Source organism: Barbus barbus (genome assembly GCF_936440315.1).
Source record: "Barbus barbus genome assembly, chromosome: 3".
Lineage (NCBI taxonomy): Eukaryota > Metazoa > Chordata > Actinopteri > Cypriniformes > Cyprinidae > Barbus > Barbus barbus.
Genome location: NC_136731.1, coordinates 25416353 through 25440297, shown reverse-complemented (window position 1 = coordinate 25440297; position 23945 = coordinate 25416353). Strand labels below are relative to the sequence as shown.

The 23945-nt window shown below is 37.9% G+C and overlaps 1 protein-coding gene across 1 annotated transcript; it reads left to right on the top strand.

Annotated features, from left to right (window-relative positions):
- Positions 1-4443: 4443 nt before the first annotated feature.
- LOC306858576 (uncharacterized protein) lies at positions 4444-22133 on the top strand (the record flags this gene model as incomplete). Its single annotated transcript, XM_079399164.1, has 14 exons — positions 4444-4528; positions 5195-7227; positions 7633-8275; positions 13790-14005; positions 14134-14235; positions 14375-14481; positions 15997-16055; positions 16147-16292; positions 17064-17198; positions 17503-17545; positions 17839-17876; positions 17974-18070; positions 18199-18388; positions 21108-22133. The coding sequence occupies 14 exons, from the start codon at positions 4444-4446 to the stop codon at positions 21228-21230; spliced, it is 4017 nt and encodes a 1338-aa protein (XP_079255290.1). The 3' UTR covers positions 21231-22133.
- Between the last annotated feature and the right edge of the window lie 1812 nt (positions 22134-23945).

Below are 23945 nucleotides of genomic sequence, written 5' to 3'. Positions count from 1 at the left end.
GAACTGAACGCGCTGCTCCTCTCAGCCGCTCACTGAACAGAGAAAGAGGTGCGTGCGCGCTGACCTCGCGCCGTTGCGGCAGTTCCAGCGATCACAGAGACTCGCTAAGGTTTGTCAAAGAAGTCGCTAGATTTGTCGCTAGTCACTTTTGGGGAAAAAAGGTCGCTAGGGTGGTCTGAAAAGTCACTAGGTTGGTCTGAAAAGTCGCTAAATTGGCAACACTGGCTCGAATGGCTTCAGCATCAGCGACTTCTTATAGGACACGATCGCTGTCAATCAAAAGGAGATGCAGTCTTTCGACAAACCCTCCAATCATCACGCAGAAGCCCGGAGTCCAGCCCCGCCCACTCCTCCATTCACCCCCAGAGACGCTGAGCGTCCGGGGGCGGGACATAATCACAGCATTTATCCAATGAGCGTCTAGTTTTGAAGCACTGAAAAAAACTGTTCAAAGCAGCTCCATAGAAGTCAATGGACGCTGGGCTTCAACAGGCAAATGCACTGATGCTACGGGACTATATGAGAAAGAAATCGAGTTACCTGCTATATGTAGCTGGTTCTGAACGAACTCGTCTTCGAGATGAACGTGTTCTAACGCATTTTTAATCAATAAAATGTTAAAATGTTAACACAATAGTACATGTTTGACCATTCATTTTTTGACATTATAGGGGAAGCTGAGCTTCCCTTGCAGTCTTAAAGAAATCGCCACTGGTGCACCGTGACATAGTGCCACACCTCTTATTTGATATTTTTTTAGAATGCTTAATGAGCCAGTTGCATAATGTTTAGACGGTGTCTTAAGAACTAGTTTGACCAACTAGCAGTAGACAAGGCGCAACCCAATTCAAATTAGATCAGTCTACCTTTTTGTAAATAAATTTGAAGTTACAACTAGTCTTGTATAAAAAAAACACTATCTATGAACTGAAAGTCCTGTTGCTAATTAAAAAAAGCCTTATTAAAATACTAACAAGTATGACTTAGGTACATATTAAAATGTATGACTTTCCATTGATGTCAGTTAGGATTTGACCAATAGCCAACAAGACTGAAAGCTTCAAAGAATTGAAATAAAACTCTGAACCTTTGCTGTCCTTGCCATATTACCTTCATATAAGAGATCATACGTTTGCAGTAAATTCAATTAACTTGGTACATTCCAGTAAGATCACATCTGACCTGACCTTTGCTCTGGTCAGAAGTGAAGTATTATGTGCTCTTTGACCCAGACAGCCTCATTTCTCATTCAGACTTAGTTTTCTGGTGCTGGTTTGAGCTAGAACTGGACCATACTTAACCCACTCATCTCTTTATGTCTGGAAAGGATTAGCAAGTAGGCTATTCACACTAAGTCATGAACTTTTCTAGGAAAAACACACAAGATTAATGTAATTTTTAAACAAAAATGCAGGATTAGTCAGTTATTTTAGCTGTATATTTTTTAGCTGTTATTTCTGTACTGTACTTTACATAAAATGTGTCTCTCTCTATATATATATACCATATATACCTTGTTGGTGTACGATACTTTAAATTATGTAATTTTTTGGGAATATCAGTTATGTTTTCACTTTTTGTCCTTAGAATGCAATAAGCTATGAAGAGAAACATATGGTTCTAATTTGAATTTAGTGCCTCCAAGTCTGTGGATCTTTACTTTTAAGCAATGCTGCCTTAAATCAACAGGAAATGTGAACATATATCATAATTTGCTAAAAACATGGATCCCTTGAGACATGGCCCATGCAAAGATATGTATTATCCATCTAAAGGGATCCATTAAACCGGATTTTCCTTTACAAATATCTCTCAACATGGATGACATTCAAAGCATATAGACATGTTTGTAAGACTACTTTGTTTCAATATAATTGATTTAGTATTTTATAACTAAGCTATATTCATAAATGAGAATACTGCTCACATTTCATCTCATCAGTCATCCACTAAGCATGTATAAATATGACTTTTATTGCTAGGCAAACTGTGATTCAAAGAAAGTCTATGTGTGAGTGTGTAGGTGTACGGAAAAAAAGTTAATAAATAATTGGCCAGTTACGCAAATAGCATGCAAGTTCTTTCTATGACTATTTTCTTTCTATGTATTTCTTTCTTTGTCAGTATTTGGATTTCTGACTAATTTCAAAAGCAAATAAGTAATATTAGAAACATGACACCTCTGTGTGTGTGTTCTGGAGTCCTTTTCTCCTTGCTAATGTATTGTTCTTTTGTTTGTGGTTGCTAAATAATAAGACAAGCAGCATATAATTGCAGGTGACAGTCATTCTATATGACTGTTTGCTCTTGGAAACGAATGAAATTACTAACAGGATGTGACGCATGTTTTGTGTAGTTTTTGTGCTTGACAGTAAATAGTACTTTATTGACTGCTGAATTAGTAACGGGGTATGCCTGATTGGATTACACGCAACAGGAAGACTTACAGGATCTGAATGAAGATTGAAACTTGTGTTCCAAGATTGTAGGTATTTGATGTATACAGTATATGTATCTCATCCCATCTGAGCAATTTTGTTTGTGTTTTCACAGCTGTAACAGGCACATCCACTGTGAGCCCCACCACAAGCACGACTGCCTTGATAACGCGACCAGGTTCATCTAGCACAGATTCAACCGATAATTCGATAGATATCCCAGTCAATGCTACCTCTACTGCTACTGTTGGTAAGGGCACGTTCACTACTTCCAATACAAAACAGTTATCAGTTAGTTCAGTCATTACAATGTTTTAATTCCAAATCCTCTGTTACAGATGAAGTTATCATATCAGACATTATTATAGTAACACATACATAAACCTCAACTACTTCAATAAATTATTCTTGCCAATATGCTGTTGCTTCACAAGTTGCATGAAGCGGAACTGTTTCCTCATAATATATTTGATCTTAAAAGTGAAAACTATTTTTTAAAACAATATTTTGTTTTCTCATTCGAATCATTCAAAGTTCAGTCATTCTGTCCTCAGACTTGTCACTCGAGCTTTGCATATTCTTCTGAAAACAATTTAACCAGATCCCCTCTGCATTGTTCAGTGTTTGCCATTGCTTATTTAATAACCAAATCCTTTCTCTTGTTGCTTTACTATCTTTTGTGTGTTTAATGATGTGAGGATGGGCTTTAAGCATTTTAGAGGAACAGCTACCTGATAAACACGAATCATTAAATTCCTGCGAGTAACTTTAGTTCCACTGTTTGAATATTTCCTTAATTTTTACTGAAAATAAATGTCTTTCCAATGTGTTATGTGATGGGAAAAACAGGAGAAGAGATAGTTTGCTAAACGGCAGATACTAACCTGAATTGATTGCATCAAAAGTTACTGTCACAGTCTTTACTGCCTACTCTACCAATACTGCTATTTGATTGGCATCTTTTGTAGTGATGTCAAGCCCAACCACACAGTCGTGGGCAAAGTTAGTCCAAATAGCCTCTGCCAACAAGGCAAGCTATTTTCACTTAGTGTAAATAGACACTCCAATAAATATTAGCACACTTTATTTGAAGAATTCAGTTTAAAGACCTTTTGTTTGGACAGCATAGGTCATTTTTATTTATCTATAGCTTAATTCAGATATTTGTTCACTCAGTTAACTCAGTTTCGGTTGTTGGTTCAATATAAAATATAAATATAAAATATAGGATGTTGGGTTTAACCTAGCATAATTGGTTGATTTATACTAATTCAACTTTTACTGACTGATATCTTGTCATCATCTGGGCTGTATGCTGCATTTACTTCAGAAGTCGTATATCTTAGCTAGGAACGATGTCTGAGACGACCATATTCTGGTACAAAAGTCAGAAAATCAAGATGACCGCATCCAATGGTAGTAATACAAGTCTATAAAATACATAGAATGCATAATACCATTACTGACGTATCATGTCCACAGGTAGAGGTTGGATAGCACTATGTGCACCACCGAGTTTCTTAAGACAAAGAGAAGTGATAAGAAGCAATGTATTACTTTAGTTTCAGTTAGTCTCAGCCTCAGACTTCACGCCCACGGACCGTTGGCTAAACGTCTGATGCATATGGCACACTTTTCTGGAAACACTTCAGGAATGTCGAAGTCGTCATCTGACTGGTTGAATTAAACCGGATTTCCGGGAGACGCGAGTGCCGTGTTTATTTTCGGTCCGTCGGGAAACAAAGATGCAGTGGTGCCAAACCCCCTCACGACAGAAGAAAGCCGTCGTGTTTACAAATGTGACGACAAACACTTATCAGGTCAACTAAACGCTTGATTTTCAAAAGTATGTGAAATATTTAAACTTTGTGGCATTGAATCTTTAAAATACATCCAAGAGTTCACACACCGGTCTGTTAATGTGACGACATTTCCACGCCCCGAAACGTGATGCTAAACGAAACAAACTATGATTGGTTGTTTGACATGTCAGTCAAACGGCCTCATGGGCAGGCCTTGTCCAATGAACGCGGCCATCTATTACAGACCTTCAGCCGTCAGTCTGAAGGTCTGGCTACGCGAGACCAAGTGTCAGTTACTGTCGATGCATAGAACAGCCATTTTGCATTCTGAATTTGAGGTTGTTGTGGCTCCTCAGAGTTGGAATTCTGACTTGAGGGGGTGCTCCAGTTAAAAGTTCCTACTAGGAAGTCAGAATTTCTGGTTCCAGAGTATAAATGAAACAATTGTTACCTTGGAAGTTGGTGGAGGGGTGTATTGTTTCAACTGTCAGTGAGATTGACCCAGCCAACTAACCCCCAGCTAACTACCCCCCACCCCCGTCACCAAAAAAAAAAAAAAAATATATATATATATATATATATATATATATATATATATACACACACTCTCAGATTAAGTATGTCTAGCATTCATCTATTGTGCACTTCTTTAAGACTTGAGACTCTTCAGACCAAATAATCAGGAGAGCAATGATACACCTGAGCAGAACCAAGGCGTCTCTAGACATGTTTTCAACAATTAAAACATGAAAACTGCAAAAAGCAACTAAACAGCTAAAGACATCCAACTAGCATGTTCAAATAGACAGAAAAAAAGAGTATATAGGTTGACACAAAAACAATTGTTAATGGCTGCTTGACACATGCTCAGATTTTTAATTTTATGCTGCTTATCAAATCTTTATGCAATTATCTTTTTTCTGTTTCTGATTATGTGTTTTTGATCGTCAACAGTGGTAACAAATATTCCATCTGGGAATACAACTGCCCCATTCACAAACAATGCCACAACCCCACTGCTGTCGACGCATGCTAGTAATGTCACAGCTCCACTTTTATTTACTCAAGGCAACGTGACAAGCTCATCTACAGTTGCACCAGAAAATGCTACCAGTTCATCAGTGAGTACACCTGGAAATGCCACAGCTTCACCTGCACCTATAACAACAGCAGCAGCCAACTCCACAAGTCCACTTGTACCTACACCGGAGATCGCTACAAACCATCCTGTAACTTCACCAGGCAACGTCACAACTACTCCTTTACCTGAGCCAGGCAACAGCACAACCCCACCCCAAACTACAAGAGGCAATGACACTACTCCTCCCATTATAACACCAAGCAACAGCACAGCTTCCCCAATTACAACACCAAGAAATGTCACAATTACAGCACAGACTACATCAGGTAATGCTACAACAACTCTACCCTTAACCACAGATATTTCAGCTCTAACTACACCAGGGAATAATGCAACAGTAAATGCTACCACACCACCCATAACTACACCAGTAAATGCTACTGCACCACCCCTAACTACACCAGTGAACAATGTAACAGTAAATCCTAGCACACCACCCATAACTACACCAGTAAATGCTACTGCACCACCTCCAACTACACCAGTGAACAATGAAACAGTAAATGCTACCACACCACCCATAACTACACCAATAAATGCTACTGCACCACCTCCAACTACACCAGTGAACAATGTAACAGTAAATGCTACCAGACCACCCATAACTACACCAGTAAATGCTACCATACCGCCCATAACTACACCAGTAAATGCTACTGCACCACCTCCAACTACACCAGTGAACAATGCAACAGTAAATGCTACCACACCACCCATAACTTCACCTGGGAATAATACAATAATAAATTTTACCACACCACCCATCACTACACCAGTAAATGCTACTACACCACCCTTAATTACACCAGGGAGCAATGTAACAGTAAACGCTACCACACCACCCATCACTACACCAGTAAATGCTACAACACCACCCTTAACTACACCAGGGAACAATGCAACAATAAGCGCTACCACACCACCCATCACTACATCAGTAAATGCTACTACACCACCTCTAACTACATCAGGGAACAATGCAACAGTAAATGCTACCACACCACCCATAACTACACCAGTAAATGCTACTGCACCACCCCTAACTTCACCAGTAAATGCTACCACACCACCCATAACTTCACCTGGGAATAATACAATAGTAAATTTTACCACACCACTCATGACTACAACAGTACATGTTACTGCGCTACCTTTAACTACACTAGAGAATAATGCAACAGTAAATGCTACTACACCACCTCTAACTACACCAGGGAACAATGCAACAGTAAACGCTACCACACCACCCATCACTACACCAGTAAATGTTACTGCGCTACCTTTAACTACACTAGAGAATAATGCAACAGTAAATGCTACTACACCACCTCTAACTACACCAGCGAACAATGCAACAGGCAATGCCACCACACCACCCATAACGACACCAGTAAATGCTACAACACCACCCTTAACTACACCAGGGAACAATGCAACAGTAAACTCTACCACACCACCCATCACTACACCAGTAAATGCTACTACACCACCCCTAACTACACCAGGGAACAATGCAACAGTAAATGCTACCACACCACCCATAACTACACCAGTAAATGGTACTGCACCACCTCCAACTACACCAGTGAACAATGTAACAGTAAATGCTACCACACCACCCATAACTACACCAGTAAATGCTACTGCACCACTTCCAACTACACCAGAGAATAATGCAACAGTAAATTTTACCACACCACCCCTATCTACACCAGGGAGCAATGCAACATTAAATGCTACCACACCACCCATAACTACACCAGTAAATGGTACTGCACCACCTCCAACTACACCAGTGAACAATGTAACAGTAAATGCTACCACACCACCCATAACTTCACCTGGGAATAATACAATAGTAAATTTTACCACACCACTCATGACTACAACAGTACATGTTACTGCGCTACCTTTAACTACACCAGGGAACAATGCAACAGTAAACTCTACCACACCACCCATCACTACACCAGTAAATGCTACTACACCACCTCCAACTACACCAGTGAACAATGTAACAGTAAATGCTACCACACCACCCATAACTACACCAGTAAATGCTACTGCACCACCCATAACTTCACCAGTAAATGCTACTGCACCACTTCCAACTACACCAGAGAATAATGCAACAGTAAATTTTACCACACCACCCATAACTTCACCTGGGAATAATACAATAGTAAATTTTACCACACCACTCATGACTACACCAGTAAATGTTACTGCGCTACCTTTAACTACACTAGAGAATAATGCAACAGTAAATGCTACTACACCACCTCTAACTACACCAGGGAACAATGCAACAGTAAACGCTACCACACCACCCATCACTACACCAGTAAATGCTACTGCACCACCCATAACTTCACCAGTAAATGCTACTGCACCACTTCCAACTACACCAGAGAATAATGCAACAGTAAATTTTACCACACCACCCCTATCTACACCAGGGAGCAATGCAACATTAAATGCTACCACACCACTCATGACTACACCAGTAAATGTTACTGCGCTACCTTTAACTACACTAGAGAATAATGCAACAGTAAATGCTACTACCCCACCTCTAACTACACCAGCGAACAATGCAACAGGGAATGCCACCACACCACCCATAACTACACCAGTAAATGCTACTACACCACCCTTAATTACACCAGGGAGCAATGTAACAGTAAACGCTACCACACCACTGATCACTACACCAGTAAATGCTACAACACCACCCTTAACTACACCAGGGAACAATGCAACAGTAAACGCTACCACACCACCCATCACTACACCAGTAAATGTTACTGCGCTACCTTTAACTACACTAGAGAATAATGCAACAGTAAATGCTACTACACCACCTCTAACTACACCAGCGAGCAATGCAACAGGCAATGCCACCACACCACCCATAACGACACCAGTAAATGCTACAACACCACCCTTAACTACACCAGGGAACAATGCAACAGTAAACTCTACCACACCACCCATCACTACACCAGTAAATGCTACTACACCACCCCTAACTACACCAGGGAACAATGCAACAGTAAATGCTACCACACCACCCATAACTACACCAGTAAATGGTACTGCACCACCTCCAACTACACCAGTGAACAATGTAACAGTAAATGCTACCACACCACCCATAACTACACCAGTAAATGCTACTGCACCACTTCCAACTACACCAGAGAATAATGCAACAGTAAATTTTACCACACCACCCCTATCTACACCAGGGAGCAATGCAACATTAAATGCTACCACACCACCCATAACTACACCAGTAAATGGTACTGCACCACCTCCAACTACACCAGTGAACAATGTAACAGTAAATGCTACCACACCACCCATAACTTCACCTGGGAATAATACAATAGTAAATTTTACCACACCACTCATGACTACAACAGTACATGTTACTGCGCTACCTTTAACTACACCAGGGAACAATGCAACAGTAAACTCTACCACACCACCCATCACTACACCAGTAAATGCTACTACACCACCCCTAACTACACCAGGGAACAATGCAACAGTAAATGCTACCACACCACCCATAACTACACCAGTAAATGCTACTGCACCACCTCCAACTACACCAGTGAACAATGTAACAGTAAATGCTACCACACCACCCATAACTACACCAGTAAATGCTACTGCACCACCCATAACTTCACCAGTAAATGCTACTGCACCACTTCCAACTACACCAGAGAATAATGCAACAGTAAATTTTACCACACCACCCATAACTTCACCTGGGAATAATACAATAGTAAATTTTACCACACCACTCATGACTACACCAGTAAATGTTACTGCGCTACCTTTAACTACACTAGAGAATAATGCAACAGTAAATGCTACTACACCACCTCTAACTACACCAGGGAACAATGCAACAGTAAACGCTACCACACCACCCATCACTACACCAGTAAATGCTACTGCACCACCCATAACTTCACCAGTAAATGCTACTGCACCACTTCCAACTACACCAGAGAATAATGCAACAGTAAATTTTACCACACCACCCATAACTTCACCTGGGAATAATACAATAGTAAATTTTACCACACCACTCATGACTACACCAGTAAATGTTACTGCGCTACCTTTAACTACACTAGAGAATAATGCAACAGTAAATGCTACTACACCACCCCTATCTACACCAGGGAGCAATGCAACATTAAATGCTACCACACCACCCATAACTACACCAGTAAATGGTACTGCACCACCTCCAACTACACCAGTGAACAATGTAACAGTAAATGCTACCACACCACCCATAACTTCACCTGGGAATAATACAATAGTAAATTTTACCACACCACTCATGACTACAACAGTACATGTTACTGCGCTACCTTTAACTACACCAGGGAACAATGCAACAGTAAACTCTACCACACCACCCATCACTACACCAGTAAATGCTACTACACCACCCCTAACTACACCAGGGAACAATGCAACAGTAAATGCTACCACACCACCCATAACTACACCAGTAAATGCTACTGCACCACCTCCAACTACACCAGTGAACAATGTAACAGTAAATGCTACCACACCACCCATAACTACACCAGTAAATGCTACTGCACCACCCATAACTTCACCAGTAAATGCTACTGCACCACTTCCAACTACACCAGAGAATAATGCAACAGTAAATTTTACCACACCACCCCTATCTACACCAGGGAGCAATGCAACATTAAATGCTACCACACCACTCATGACTACACCAGTAAATGTTACTGCGCTACCTTTAACTACACTAGAGAATAATGCAACAGTAAATGCTACTACCCCACCTCTAACTACACCAGCGAACAATGCAACAGGGAATGCCACCACACCACCCATAACTACACCAGTAAATGCTACTACACCACCCTTAATTACACCAGGGAGCAATGTAACAGTAAACGCTACCACACCACTGATCACTACACCAGTAAATGCTACAACACCACCCTTAACTACACCAGGGAACAATGCAACAGTAAACGCTACCACACCACCCATCACAACACCAGTAAATGCTACTGCGCCACCTCCAACTACACCAGTGAACAATGCAACAGTAAATGCTACCACACCACCCATAACTTCACCTGGGAATAATACAATAGTAAATTTTACCACACCACTCATGACTACAACAGTAAATGTTACTGCGCTACCTTTAACTACACTAGAGAATAATGCAACAGTAAAGGCTACTACCCCACCTCTAACTACACCAGCGACCAATGCAACAGGGAATGCCACCATACCACCCTTAATTACACCAGGGAGCAATGTAACAGTAAACGCTACCACACCACTGATCACTACACCAGTAAATGCTACAACACCACCCTTAACTACACCAGGGAACAATGCAACAGTAAACGCTACCACACCACCCATAACTACACCAGTAAATGGTACTGCACCACCTCCAACTACACCAGTGAACAATGTAACAGTAAATGCTACCACACCACCCATAACTTCACCTGGGAATAATACAATAGTAAATTTTACCACACCACTCATGACTACAACAGTACATGTTACTGCGCTACCTTTAACTACACTAGAGAATAATGCAACAGTAAATGCTACTACACCACCTCTAACTACACCAGCGAACAATGCAACAGGCAATGCCACCACGCCACCCATAACTACACCAGTAAATGCTACAACACCACCCTTAACTACACCAGGGAACAATGCAACAGTAAACTCTACCACACCACCCATCACTACACCAGTAAATGCTACTACACCACCCCTAACTACACCAGGGAACAATGCAACAGTAAATGCTACCACACCACCCATAACTACACCAGTAAATGGTACTGCACCACCTCCAACTACACCAGTGAACAATGTAACAGTAAATGCTACCACACCACCCATAACTTCACCTGGGAATAATACAATAGTAAATTTTACCACACCACTCATGACTACACCAGTAAATGTTACTGCGCTACCTTTAACTACACTAGAGAATAATGCAACAGTAAATGCTACTACACCACCTCTAACTACACCAGGGAACAATGCAACAGTAAACGCTACCACACCACCCATCACTACACCAGTAAATGCTACTGCACCACCCATAACTTCACCAGTAAATGCTACTGCACCACTTCCAACTACACCAGAGAATAATGCAACAGTAAATTTTACCACACCACCCCTATCTACACCAGGAAGCAATGCAACATTAAATGCTACCACACCACCCATAACTACACCAGTAAATGCTACTGCACCACCTCCAACTACCCCAGTGAGCAATGCAACAGTAAATACTACCACACCACCCATAACTACACCAGTAAATGGTACTGCACCACCTCCAACTACACCAGTGAACAATGTAACAGTAAATGCTACCACACCACTCATGACTACACCAGTAAATGTTACTGCGCTACCTTTAACTACACTAGAGAATAATGCAACAGTAAATGCTACTACCCCACCTCTAACTACACCAGCGAACAATGCAACAGGGAATGCCACCACACCACCCATAACTACACCAGTAAATGCTACTGCACCACCTCAAACTACACCAGAGAATAATGCAACAGTAAATTTGACCACACCACCCATAACTTCACCTGGGAATAATACAATAGTAAATTTTACCACACCACTCATGACTACACCAGTAAATGTTACTGCGCTACCTTTAACTACACTAGAGAATAATGCAACAGTAAATGCTACTACCCCATCTCTAACTACACCAGCGAAAAATGCAACAGGGAATGCCACCACACCACCCATAACTACACCAGTAAATGCTACTACACCACCCTTAATTACACCAGGGAGCAATGTAACAGTAAACGCTACCACACCACTGATCACTACACCAGTAAATGCTACAACACCACCCTTAACTACACCAGGGAACAATGCAACAGTAATTGCTACCACACCACCCATAACTTCACCTGGGAATAATACAATATTAAATTTTACCACACCACTCATGACTACAACAGTACATGTTACTGCGCTACCTTTAACTACACTAGAGAATAATGCAACAGTAAATGCTACTACACCACCTCTAACTACACCAGGGAACAATGCAACAGTAAACGCTACCACACCACCCATCACTACACCAGTAAATGTTACTGCGCTACCTTTAACTACACTAGAGAATAATGCAACAGTAAATGCTACTACCCCACCTCTAACTACACCAGCGAACAATGCAACAGGGAATGCCACCACACCACCCATAACTACACCAGTAAATGCTACTACACCACCCTTAATTACACCAGGGAGCAATGTAACAGTAAACGCTACCACACCACTGATCACTACACCAGTAAATGCTACAACACCACCCTTAACTACACCAGGGAACAATGCAACAGTAAACGCTACCACACCACCCATAACTACACCAGTAAATGGTACTGCACCACCTCCAACTACACCAGTGAACAATGTAACAGTAAATGCTACCACACCACCCATAACTTCACCTGAGAATAATACAATAGTAAATTTTACCACACCACTCATGACTACAACAGTACATGTTACTGCGCTACCTTTAACTACACTAGAGAATAATGTAACAGTAAACGCTACCACACCACTGATCACTACACCAGTAAATGCTACAACACCACCCTTAACTACACCAGGGAACAATGCAACAGTAAACGCTACCACACCACCCATAACTACACCAGTAAATGCTACTGCACCACTTCCAACTACACCAGGGAACAATGCAACAGTAAACGCTACTACACCACCCATAACTACACCAGTAAATGCTACTGCATCACCTCCAACTACACCAGTGAACAATGTAACAGTAAATGCTACCACACCACCCATAACTACACCAGTAAATGCTACTGCACCACCCATAACTTCACCAGTAAATGGTACTGCACCACCTCCAACTACACCAGAGAATAATGCAACAGTAAATTTTACCACACCACCCATAACTTCACCTGGGAATAATACAATAGTAAATTTTACCACACCACTCATGACTACACCAGTAAATGTTACTGCGCTACCTTTAACTACACTAGAGAATAATGCAACAGTAAATGCTACTACACCACCTCTAACTACACCAGGGAACAATGCAACAGTAAACGCTACCACACCACCCATCACTACACCAGTAAATGCTACTGCACCACCTCCAACTACACCAGTGAACAATGCAACAGCAAATGCTACTACACCAGTAAATGCTACAACACCACCCTTAACTACACCAGTCAATTCTACTACACCATCTCTAACTACATCAGGGAACAATGCAACAGTTAATGCTACCACCCCACCCATAACTACACCAGCAAATGCTACTACACCACCTCTAACTACACCAGGGAACAATGCAACAGTAAACGCCACCACACCACCCATAGCTACACCAGGAAATACTACAACAGGGAATGCTACCCTACCACCTCAGTCTACACCAGGAAATACTACTACATCCCCCATTACCAACTCAACGACTGGACCCACTGTCTCTACTACTAACCCAACTAACACTACAACCACACCAGGTGTGTTTGAATTAATGTGTTGTGTGATTGTATATTGCGGAGTAATTCTGAGTAATAAGGAGTTCACAATTACATTTAGTAATTACTACCCATTCATAAACACTTGAGTGACATCTTTTTTCTTTTAGCTACCTGTCCTGCAGTGCCCTGCCCACCACTCAGTGTCTGTGTGAACGCCATCTGTCAGTGTGTGACAGGAACTATTCCTTTAAATAACGCCTGTGTGGAAAGTACGTATCTGATGCCACTCCTCTTGTTTATATAAATCATATGATTACTGTGATTACTTTGGGGTAAAAAGATTAACAAGACCAACAGTGTAAGCACTAACCCCCACTCTCTCTTCTCACACCCTGTGTTTATTTCCAGCTAAAACCTTCCCTAGTACACTGCGGGTGAACCGCACTTTTGAAGAGGCTATGAAAAATCCACAATCACCTGAATTCGAGAAAACTGCTAAAGAGATAATTGCTGCGGTAGGTCACAAGCTTACATTACAATCCGGTCTATTAACTTTAACCTTTCACTTTTAAATATCTATTTTCATACACTAGAACCATGTGCAGTTGGCAATATAGATTTTTTTTTTATTATTAAAATAAATATGAAGTAAATATTATTTTTTAGTGTATTAAATATGCTACATATACCATATGCAACAATCGTATTTAAAATTGCAAAAACAAAACAGGGTAACACTTTATAATAACGTCCAGTTATAAGTAATTTATAAGTGATTAGTTAATGATTAACTAATCGTTTACAAAACATTCATAAGCAATTAATAAGTGATATGCTAACAATTTGTGTATGTTTTGTTAATTCATTTAAAAGTCATTTACAAGTAATTAGCTAATGATGAACTAATCATTTACAAAACATGACTATGCATTCATAGATGACTAATAATTGATATGTTAATATTTTTATCTATGTTTTGTAGAATAAGTTTTGAATCATTTACAAGTGATTAGATGATGATGAACTAATCATTTACAAAACATAACTATACATTCACAAATGATTAAGTATATGCTAACAATTTATAAATCTGTCATAAGTTATCTTTAAATATAGCATCATGAAATAATCAAACAGATCCTTAATGGTTAATAGTTAATAGTTAATATATTATTAATCACTTATAGATCATTGAAATGTCAACATTGTACTATTATCTCAATAAACATTATAAATCATTTACAAAGCTTTCTGCATCCCCTAATCTAAAGTGTAAACTAATCATCAGTTTTAAATGTTTTACAAACTTTATGGTTTCCAGTCGTGTGTGCGTAAATATATATATATATTCACAAACAACCTGTAACCTGGAAGGTTTGTAAAACATTTACAACTGATGAGTAGTTTACACTTTAGATTAGGGGATGCAGAAAGCTTTGTAAATGATTTATAATGTTTATTGAGATAATAGTACAATGTTGACATTTCAATGATTTATAAGTGATTAATAATATATTAACTAGTAACTATTAACCATTAAGGATGTGTTTAATTATTTCATGATGCTATTTATAAAGATAACTTATGACAGATTTATAAATTGTTAGCATATTACTTAATCATTTGTGAATGTATAGTTATGTTTTGTAAATGATTAGTTCATCATTAGCTAATTACTTGTAAATGACTTTTAAATGAATTAACAAAACATACACAAATTGTTAGCATATCACTTATTAATCGCTTATGAATGTTTTGTAAATGATTAGTTAATCATTAACTAATCACTTATAAATGACTTATAACTGGACGTTATTATAAAGTGTTACCCAAAACAGTTTTGGTAAATACAGTATAAATAAGTTAGGAATGTGCCACTGTGTTAATTATACAATGTATTGCATACATTAATTAATTTGAGTTTCTTCTAGAATTGATCATATTTTAGCTATATTCAGAGTAAAATTTGAATTATTGCTCTATATTGCCTTGGAGCGTAAATCATTACTCTTTCTTCCTTTTCGCCATAGGTAAATGAAGCTCTGCGTAACCAGCGAAACTACATTAACAGTACAGTAATTCGGTTGATGTAAGTGACCCTTTGAAACACTTCTTAACCACAGCTCTTACACATATGTAACATATTTGCAAAATTCTAATCTATATGTAAATACTTACAGGTCTGGCAGTATAGTGGCCACAGTAAACAGTTTTTTTGAGCCCAGTTCTCCAGTCACACAGGAATTGGTTACATCTGCCATGAAAACTGCTATAAATGATTGTGAGAAGACAAACTGTGGCATTCTTGCTAATGCTGAATACACTGGTGAGTAGTTTGATACGATGTATAAGCTGTGATTTGAAAACAGTGAAACGGGTATATTAATGCCCACATAGAAAATCATACAATACATTATACTAGTTTCACAAATATACTGCTCTCACATAATTATATACAAAATTTTCATATTAAATCATTCTTTATTTACATTTACATTACTTGACAAACATTTAAATCATTAATTCCTGTAAGGCAACAAATTACCTTAAGAGCATGAAGCATACTTTGTCCATTTCCACAAAGATTGACAAAGCAACTTCCCTTGCAGTTGTATTAAACCGCAAATGATTGTTCCTCAAATAAGAATATAATACAGTGCCAAACATGGGGTGTTTAGAGATGTTTAGCCATGACTCTGGCCATGTTTTGTAATTGTGAACATTTTAGATTACATAAAAGTCTGTCTTTCTATATCCCTAAAATATACTGGAGTTTTCTACATGAAATACTTTCAAGATACTTATATGACCACTAACTATGCTACCATCTACAACTAATTAATTATTGCTAAAGAATTGTATTAAATATTGAATTGTTATGCACATTTGTTTGCAATTATAATGCATGTAGCATTTTACTACTTAATATTAAATAAGAGAATACATTAAATATTTATATATTTAGAAATTAATTTGTTACATTTGGACCATTTAAAATTAACCAGTGAAGGTAAACATGATGTAAACTTAAAAGACCTAAGATAAACACTTTCCGTCATGCATCTATCTAAACAACCTACTGTCTCTTTATTCATAGCAACCAATCTGTGTGAGCAAGATCCTCCTCCTTGTGATATTAACACTACATTGTGTGAGACCAAAGATGGGACACCTAATTGTACCTGCAAACCTGGCCATATATCTAGCCTTTACCAGACCAGAAGCTGTAGAAGTGAGCATGTGTCTTTATTACTCCATTTGTGTGGACTACCATGTGCACATTTGTGTGTGCATATCATAATCATCCATGACCTCCGTGAAGAATGAAAACAATTAAGAAATAAAACATTTGTTAAATAATACAGTTTTATGGTGAGAAAGATGTTTTTGGCTGGTAGATTTTCTTGATTCAGCGACTATTGGCAGGTATAGGAATCACACAAATCTGAAACAATGCATAGTTTATTTCATTGTTTTTCTGTCTGCTCCACCATCTTTCTATGATTCAGTCTATTTACTCTCTATTCTTTTCACAGTTTGCCCTAGTGGCTACAAAGCGCAGGAGGACACGTGTGTTCAGTGAGAACTATTTCATTTCTTTGTTCTTAATAACACACTCTCATTTTAGTAAAACAAAGTCTGTGTGTAATTTATCTGTTCCAGTAATGTGAACCACAGTCCTACCTCAAAAATGATGGTTCAGAAATACTAAATGTCTTTCTTGTTAAAAACTGAACTGCTGTATAAAATGGTGGAGTGTATGATCAGTGTATTTGTAATAGAAACTACTGCCCCCTTGTGTCAAGGCAATATTGCAACAGTCACATAAATGCAGAGAGGTGTCAGCATGTTCATGTCCTTTTTTTAAACAGATGTCCATTTGGCTATTCTGGATTCAACTGTGATGACTGTAAGATATTATTATTATAGTATTTCTTAATTTTTAATCATTAAAGTAATAATTTTGTGTGTATATGTGTGTCTAATGACCTTGTATCTTCGTGTAGCCTCTTTGTTGGCTCTAGTGGTGGTGGCGTGTGTATTAGGGGGAATTCTGCTCATTGTGATTTTGGCTGTTCTCATCTACATCTGTGTGACTCGTAGGTGAGTGTTCATGAGACGTCAGGTATAGGACGTGCATTTGAATGTCTCTATGCGAGACTTTTAAGCTTGTTTATGGATGTACGTTTCTCACTTATCAACAATTTTTGTGTTTATTGTTTATTTCACAGCAAGAAGAGGTCAAGCAGCAATTATTACAACACCCCGTACCCTGCTGAGGAGATCCGGACCACTTGGCCCTCGCAGGACATCACCCATATTCCCCGTGCCACGCTAACATCTAGTTCCAACACTGATGCCACTGGAAACAGTCTAGAGATGTCTGATGGGCCAGGCAAGAAAGGCCACAGTAATGGATTGGTGAGTACCTCCTTTCAGTCAAAACTTCACAAATAATTAATAACCAGTTAAACCCCTTAGAGCAGTTACACTTGTCTTTAACTTACAGTGGGTTTTGTACTGTTTCAAAGACAAGCTTATGTGTGGACCTTTTTTCTTTGAATAACTACTGTAAAATTAAATTATGAATATACATTACTGTTCAAAATTTGGGGGCAAGTTTCCACAAAAAATAATTACCAGCACAGCTGTTTTCAACACTGATAATAAGAAATGTTTCTTGAGAAAATCTACATATTAGATAATTTGACTGGAAATTCAGCTTTGCCATCACAGGAATAAATTAAACTTTAAAATATATTCAAACAGAAAACAGTTATTTTAATTGTAATAATGTTTCACATTTTTACTGTATATTTTGATCAAATATATGCAGCCTTGGTGACCAAATATATGCAGTGATGTCTTTCAAAAACCATTACAAATTCTTACAGACCCCAAACTTTTACAGTAGTGTAAAATTATCTTATTTATATATTATTATTATCTTCATATTATTATTTTATATTGCTTAATTTATATTATGAATTATACCTCTTTCTAAAATAATTTTAAGAAATGACCCCACTGTAAGTTAGCTGAAATTCTTCCATTAACCCTGCATGTGCCCTGTGTATATCATACTAACACTAATAATAGTATCAGCCACATGACAAATATATCACACCACAAACAAATAGAAAATATTTTGTTCAGTCAGACCCTTGTCCATTTCCAAATCTTAATCTGCCTGCCAAGATGAACTCCAATGACATACTCCCAATTGATACAAAGATTGGATTATGCTAATTTTCTCCAAAGTATTTCTTGACTGAATGGCTGAAGTACATTATGAGCAGATGTAGCCCTAACAATGTCACATATAAAGAGGGTCTATTGCATTAGTGAAACAATTGCATTTGCGGTTAGCGGAAAGCTAACAGTAGTACATAGTACAGCTGGGCTATCCCTCAGTAGATTTCATCATTTTAATATATGAAATCAGAATTTTATCATAATGGATGTACAAGTTTTGTGATGGGTTAGCTCATAAACAAACCTCTTTGTGTGTATGTGTTTGTGCACGTATTTGTGGTCGTTGTGTTGTGTATGTGACATCCCGTATATGGGCATGATTTCTCCTCACTCCAAACACTGTGACTATAGAAGATTGGAGGAAAGGTAAGTCACCGACTCCTGGTGTGTCGTCAGGGCCTGTAAAAGGCAGAGGTCCACTGATACATATATGAATGCACAACATACCGGCTGTGGTTCCGCCTTAAACTTAAAAGAGCCTATTGCTTTATTGAAATGCTCAATATGATGGCTGCAGGAATGGAAGGCCCGTCTCATATTTAAAATAGACAGCTAAAATGTTTTTTAATTATTCAGAACTTTCTGTTTGTCAAAGAATCCTGAAAAATATATTAAGCAGAACAATTGTTTTTAGCATTGATAATACTAAGAAATGTTTATTGAGTATCAAATCAGCATATTAGAATGGTGTCTGAAGGATCGTTTGACAGTGAAGACAATGAAAGCTGAAAATTCAACTTTGTCATCACGGGATTAAATTACATTTGAAAATATTTTAAACTAATAATATTTAATAATATTACTGTATCAAATAAATACAGCCTTGTTGAGGATGAGAGACTTATTTCAAAAACCATAAAAAAAAATCTTACAGACCCCAAACTTTGGTATTTGTTATTAATCTTTCACAGCTTGTATGGTGTAAACTGCATTACAAATATGGGTGCCAAGTGAACTGACTTGCTTTAAAAAGAACTTGGTCTCCAAGTTCTTTCATATAAAGGAGTATTCTGGGTTAAATACAACTTAAAGTTTAAGTGTGTATCTTCTACAGCATTAGCATTACCTTACCAAAATAATGACTGTACCACCAACATCACCTTTGTCGTCACCTATGTATTTAACCTAGAAGGAATATTTCTTTATTTTGCTTGTATTTCCTCTTTTCTCCTTGTGACTGGCATCAACACTTTCCATCGCTGTATATACAGTACACTCTGAGTCTGAGGTGTATTACTGTTACGTTTTTGATCTCTGGTTTGACCTGTTTGCATGCCATCATAAGCTTTGCATGAACTTTTAAGCAGGTTATTGTGTTTTCCTGCATGCTGATATTATAAGATGATGGGCCTCATTTATAAAATGTTCTGCAGAAACCATCCTAAATTTGATCTTACGATCATATCTCAAATATGCGTACATGTGATTCATAGAATGAACTTAGGAACAGAAAACGAGCGTCTTTCAGATCGAAATCTATGAGTCGCAAATGATCTTGAACGTGCACTCAATTGAATGGTTTCAGCTCTCTGCCTTGTAAACAACTCCTTATTAATGTCATTAACATATAAAATATCACCAATCATCATAATTTAGAACAGCGAGCCTCAAGAACAGCTTATATTTAAAAAAACCTGCAATACTCCGACTATAAAAAGTGTGTACGTCTGCTCAGACCCTGACGTGACGCTAAGCACTTTTCCACGTCAAAGACAGTTTTTATAAATATGAGCGCTGGCATGGATTTAAGCGTACACACACCCTAAGATCAAATCTGAGCGTACGCATGCTTTATAAATTAGGCCCGAGAAGTGCTGAGAGAATGAAGCGTTGTGGATTGTGTTTAAACGTACGTGGCTAACATGTACTTTCATTTCTTCTGCAGTCAGGCTCTTATGACCTCAGAACAGATGGCATGAGAACCTTTAAGGACATAAACCCCACATGCTACTCTTATCTGGTGGGTCATGAAAACCCCTACTTCATTCAAGGAGATGAGAAGAGATGAGGAAACCAGCAGAGAAAGCCAGTGGTCAAGAAAAGAGTGCAATAGCGACGTGAATTATAAAAAGGCCTTGGATCAAAATCTTTCAGGAACGTTAACACTGTCAAAACCAAATAGCTGATCACAGACTCAAAGTATATACACAAACAGCATTTGAGAGATGTTTTTTTATATATATTCACCCAGGATAAAATGCTCACTTCTTAAAGTGCATTGATGATTGGGTTTCTTCTACCACAAGCTTGATAAATGTGTCCTGTGTATGACAATGCGAGATGAATACTTAACCACTCATCTGTTGATATCTGTATTTTTTTGTCACTTATGTTTTGTCTGCACATTTCATATTCAGAGTTTTGTTATCTGACACAGATCATGCATATATTACTGTGGTTTTCAACTAAAAATAAGTTATTATAAAGGATTAAACAATATTTTGGCATATTTTATTTAAAGTTCTTATCAGAGATATGTAGGGCAGAATACATAATGTAATCCAGTAGTTCTGATGCATCTAATCTATATTCTGACAGTAACTGCACTTTGTAGGAGAGAGCATGTCATGTCTTGTGTTTTTTTTGTGTGTGTGTGTGTGTTTTATCTATCAGAAAGACAGAACTGGTACATTCGGTTATGAATTTTTGGTTGATATCTTCTCCAAAGAATTTATTTATTTTATGCCAGGACAATGCATGTCACCAGAAATGGATCTCTGTGCCTGACTGTGATGTTGTCTTTTGAATAGGAGATTTATGCAATAATGAGTAAGTAAACAACCATGTCTCCTAGTTGTGCCAATTTTATTTAAATCAGAACATGACATTGTTTACTCAGCTGTCTCTTTGCTTCATATATATATATTTATGTGTAACTGGGATATTTTCTATTTGTACATAAAGCTTTTGTAAAAATACATAATGCTTCTTGTATAAAGTGATTCATCTAGTTCTGTATAATGAAAGGATATAAATTAATAATAAAGATGTAGTTGTCACGGTGTACACAGCAAGGATGATACAGGAACACGGAGACGAGGACGTAAACTCAAATAACAGTCTTTACTTCAAACAAGGCAGGGCAAGGCAGACACAGACAGGAACAACGGGGAGTAACAAGTAGACTAGACCACATGAAACTGAACAGGCAGGAACTTAAATACACAGGCTAATTACACAAACACAGCTGGACAAGAATTAACTAATGATCACATTTAACAAGGACAGGAACGAGACACAAACGACAGAGGACTGACAGTTATCTATAATTTGTCCAGTTGTTCTTGTATATGTGTATATACACATAATTTTTTTTTTTTTTTTTTTGCAGTATTGGTTTATTAGCTTTTTAAATACATACATAGCATTTGTTTTATTTGATAAAAATCATTATAAAATCACATTTTCAAGTCCATTATTGTGTGTTAAATTCTGAAAAGTTATAAATTAGTCAGAAAATCGGAAGCCAATTGAACATAAATGTGTGTGTGTGTGTGTGTGTGCGCGCACGCGCGTGTGTGTGTGTGTGTGTGTGACAGAGGGGCTCTTGTAAATCTTTTCCTTAGAGTCATATCAGGTGTAACAGATGCCTCTGAATTAATTAGACAGAAGCCCCAAAACAAGCCATTCAACCCTTAACGACCCCTGCACCCGTTAATGAGGGGCTCTGACTGAAGAACATCCATATTATTTATGCAAGGCTACTGTGTCAAAGAGGACCACATGGCCCTATCAAAAACACACACTGGGTTACACACACGTTATTAATCTAAGAGTTCATGTTTAAACTTACTAAGTCTATCCACATTTGTATTTAATTTATTTACATTTTATTTGGTATATTCATGTTGAAATCATAACACATTCATGTCAAAAAATGTCAGGTGGCTTAGTTTAATCACTCATATATGAGCTCAAGCATACAGTGGGCTTACTTGTAAAAACGCTTCTTTTTTAAATTCAATGCAAAATTTCATTACAAGTTACACTGTAAGAAAAAAAAATAATGTCAAAAAAATGCCAGCATTTTTCCTGTTAAAGGAATAGCTCACCCAAAAACAAACATTTTGTCATCTTTCACTCACACTCATGTCCTTCCAAACCTGTATGAGTTTCTTTCTTATGTTGAACATGAAGATATTTTGAAGAATGCTGGTAATGAAACAGTTGTTTGTCCCCATTGACTTCCACAATATTTCTTTCCCTACTATGGAAGTCAATGGTTACCAACAACTGTTTGGTTTTTCAAAATTCTTCAAAATATCTTCTTTTGTGTTCAACATGAAACTCATACAGGTTTGAAACAGCATGAGGGTGAGTAAAAAATGACAAAATTTTCATTTTAATTTTTGGGTGAACTATTCCTTTAAGCTTAAGGACATTTCCTTCAACTCTAAAACACAAAGTGAAATAATAACTGTGAAAATACTGAAAATTCCTTTATATTTTTTATTGACTTAATCTGTTTTTAATTTATACATACATTAAACATTTTCATTATTTATCTATCTATCTATCTATCTATCTATCTATCTATCTATCTATCTATCTATCTATCTATCTATCTATCTATCTATCTATCTATCTATCTATCTATCTATCTATCTATCTATCTATCTATCTATCTACCTGGTTTAATTGAATTAAATTTAATCTAAAAAAATCAGATTTTCAATAAGGTCTTATATTTTGAACCTTACTGTTGAAACCCATACTACAGCTC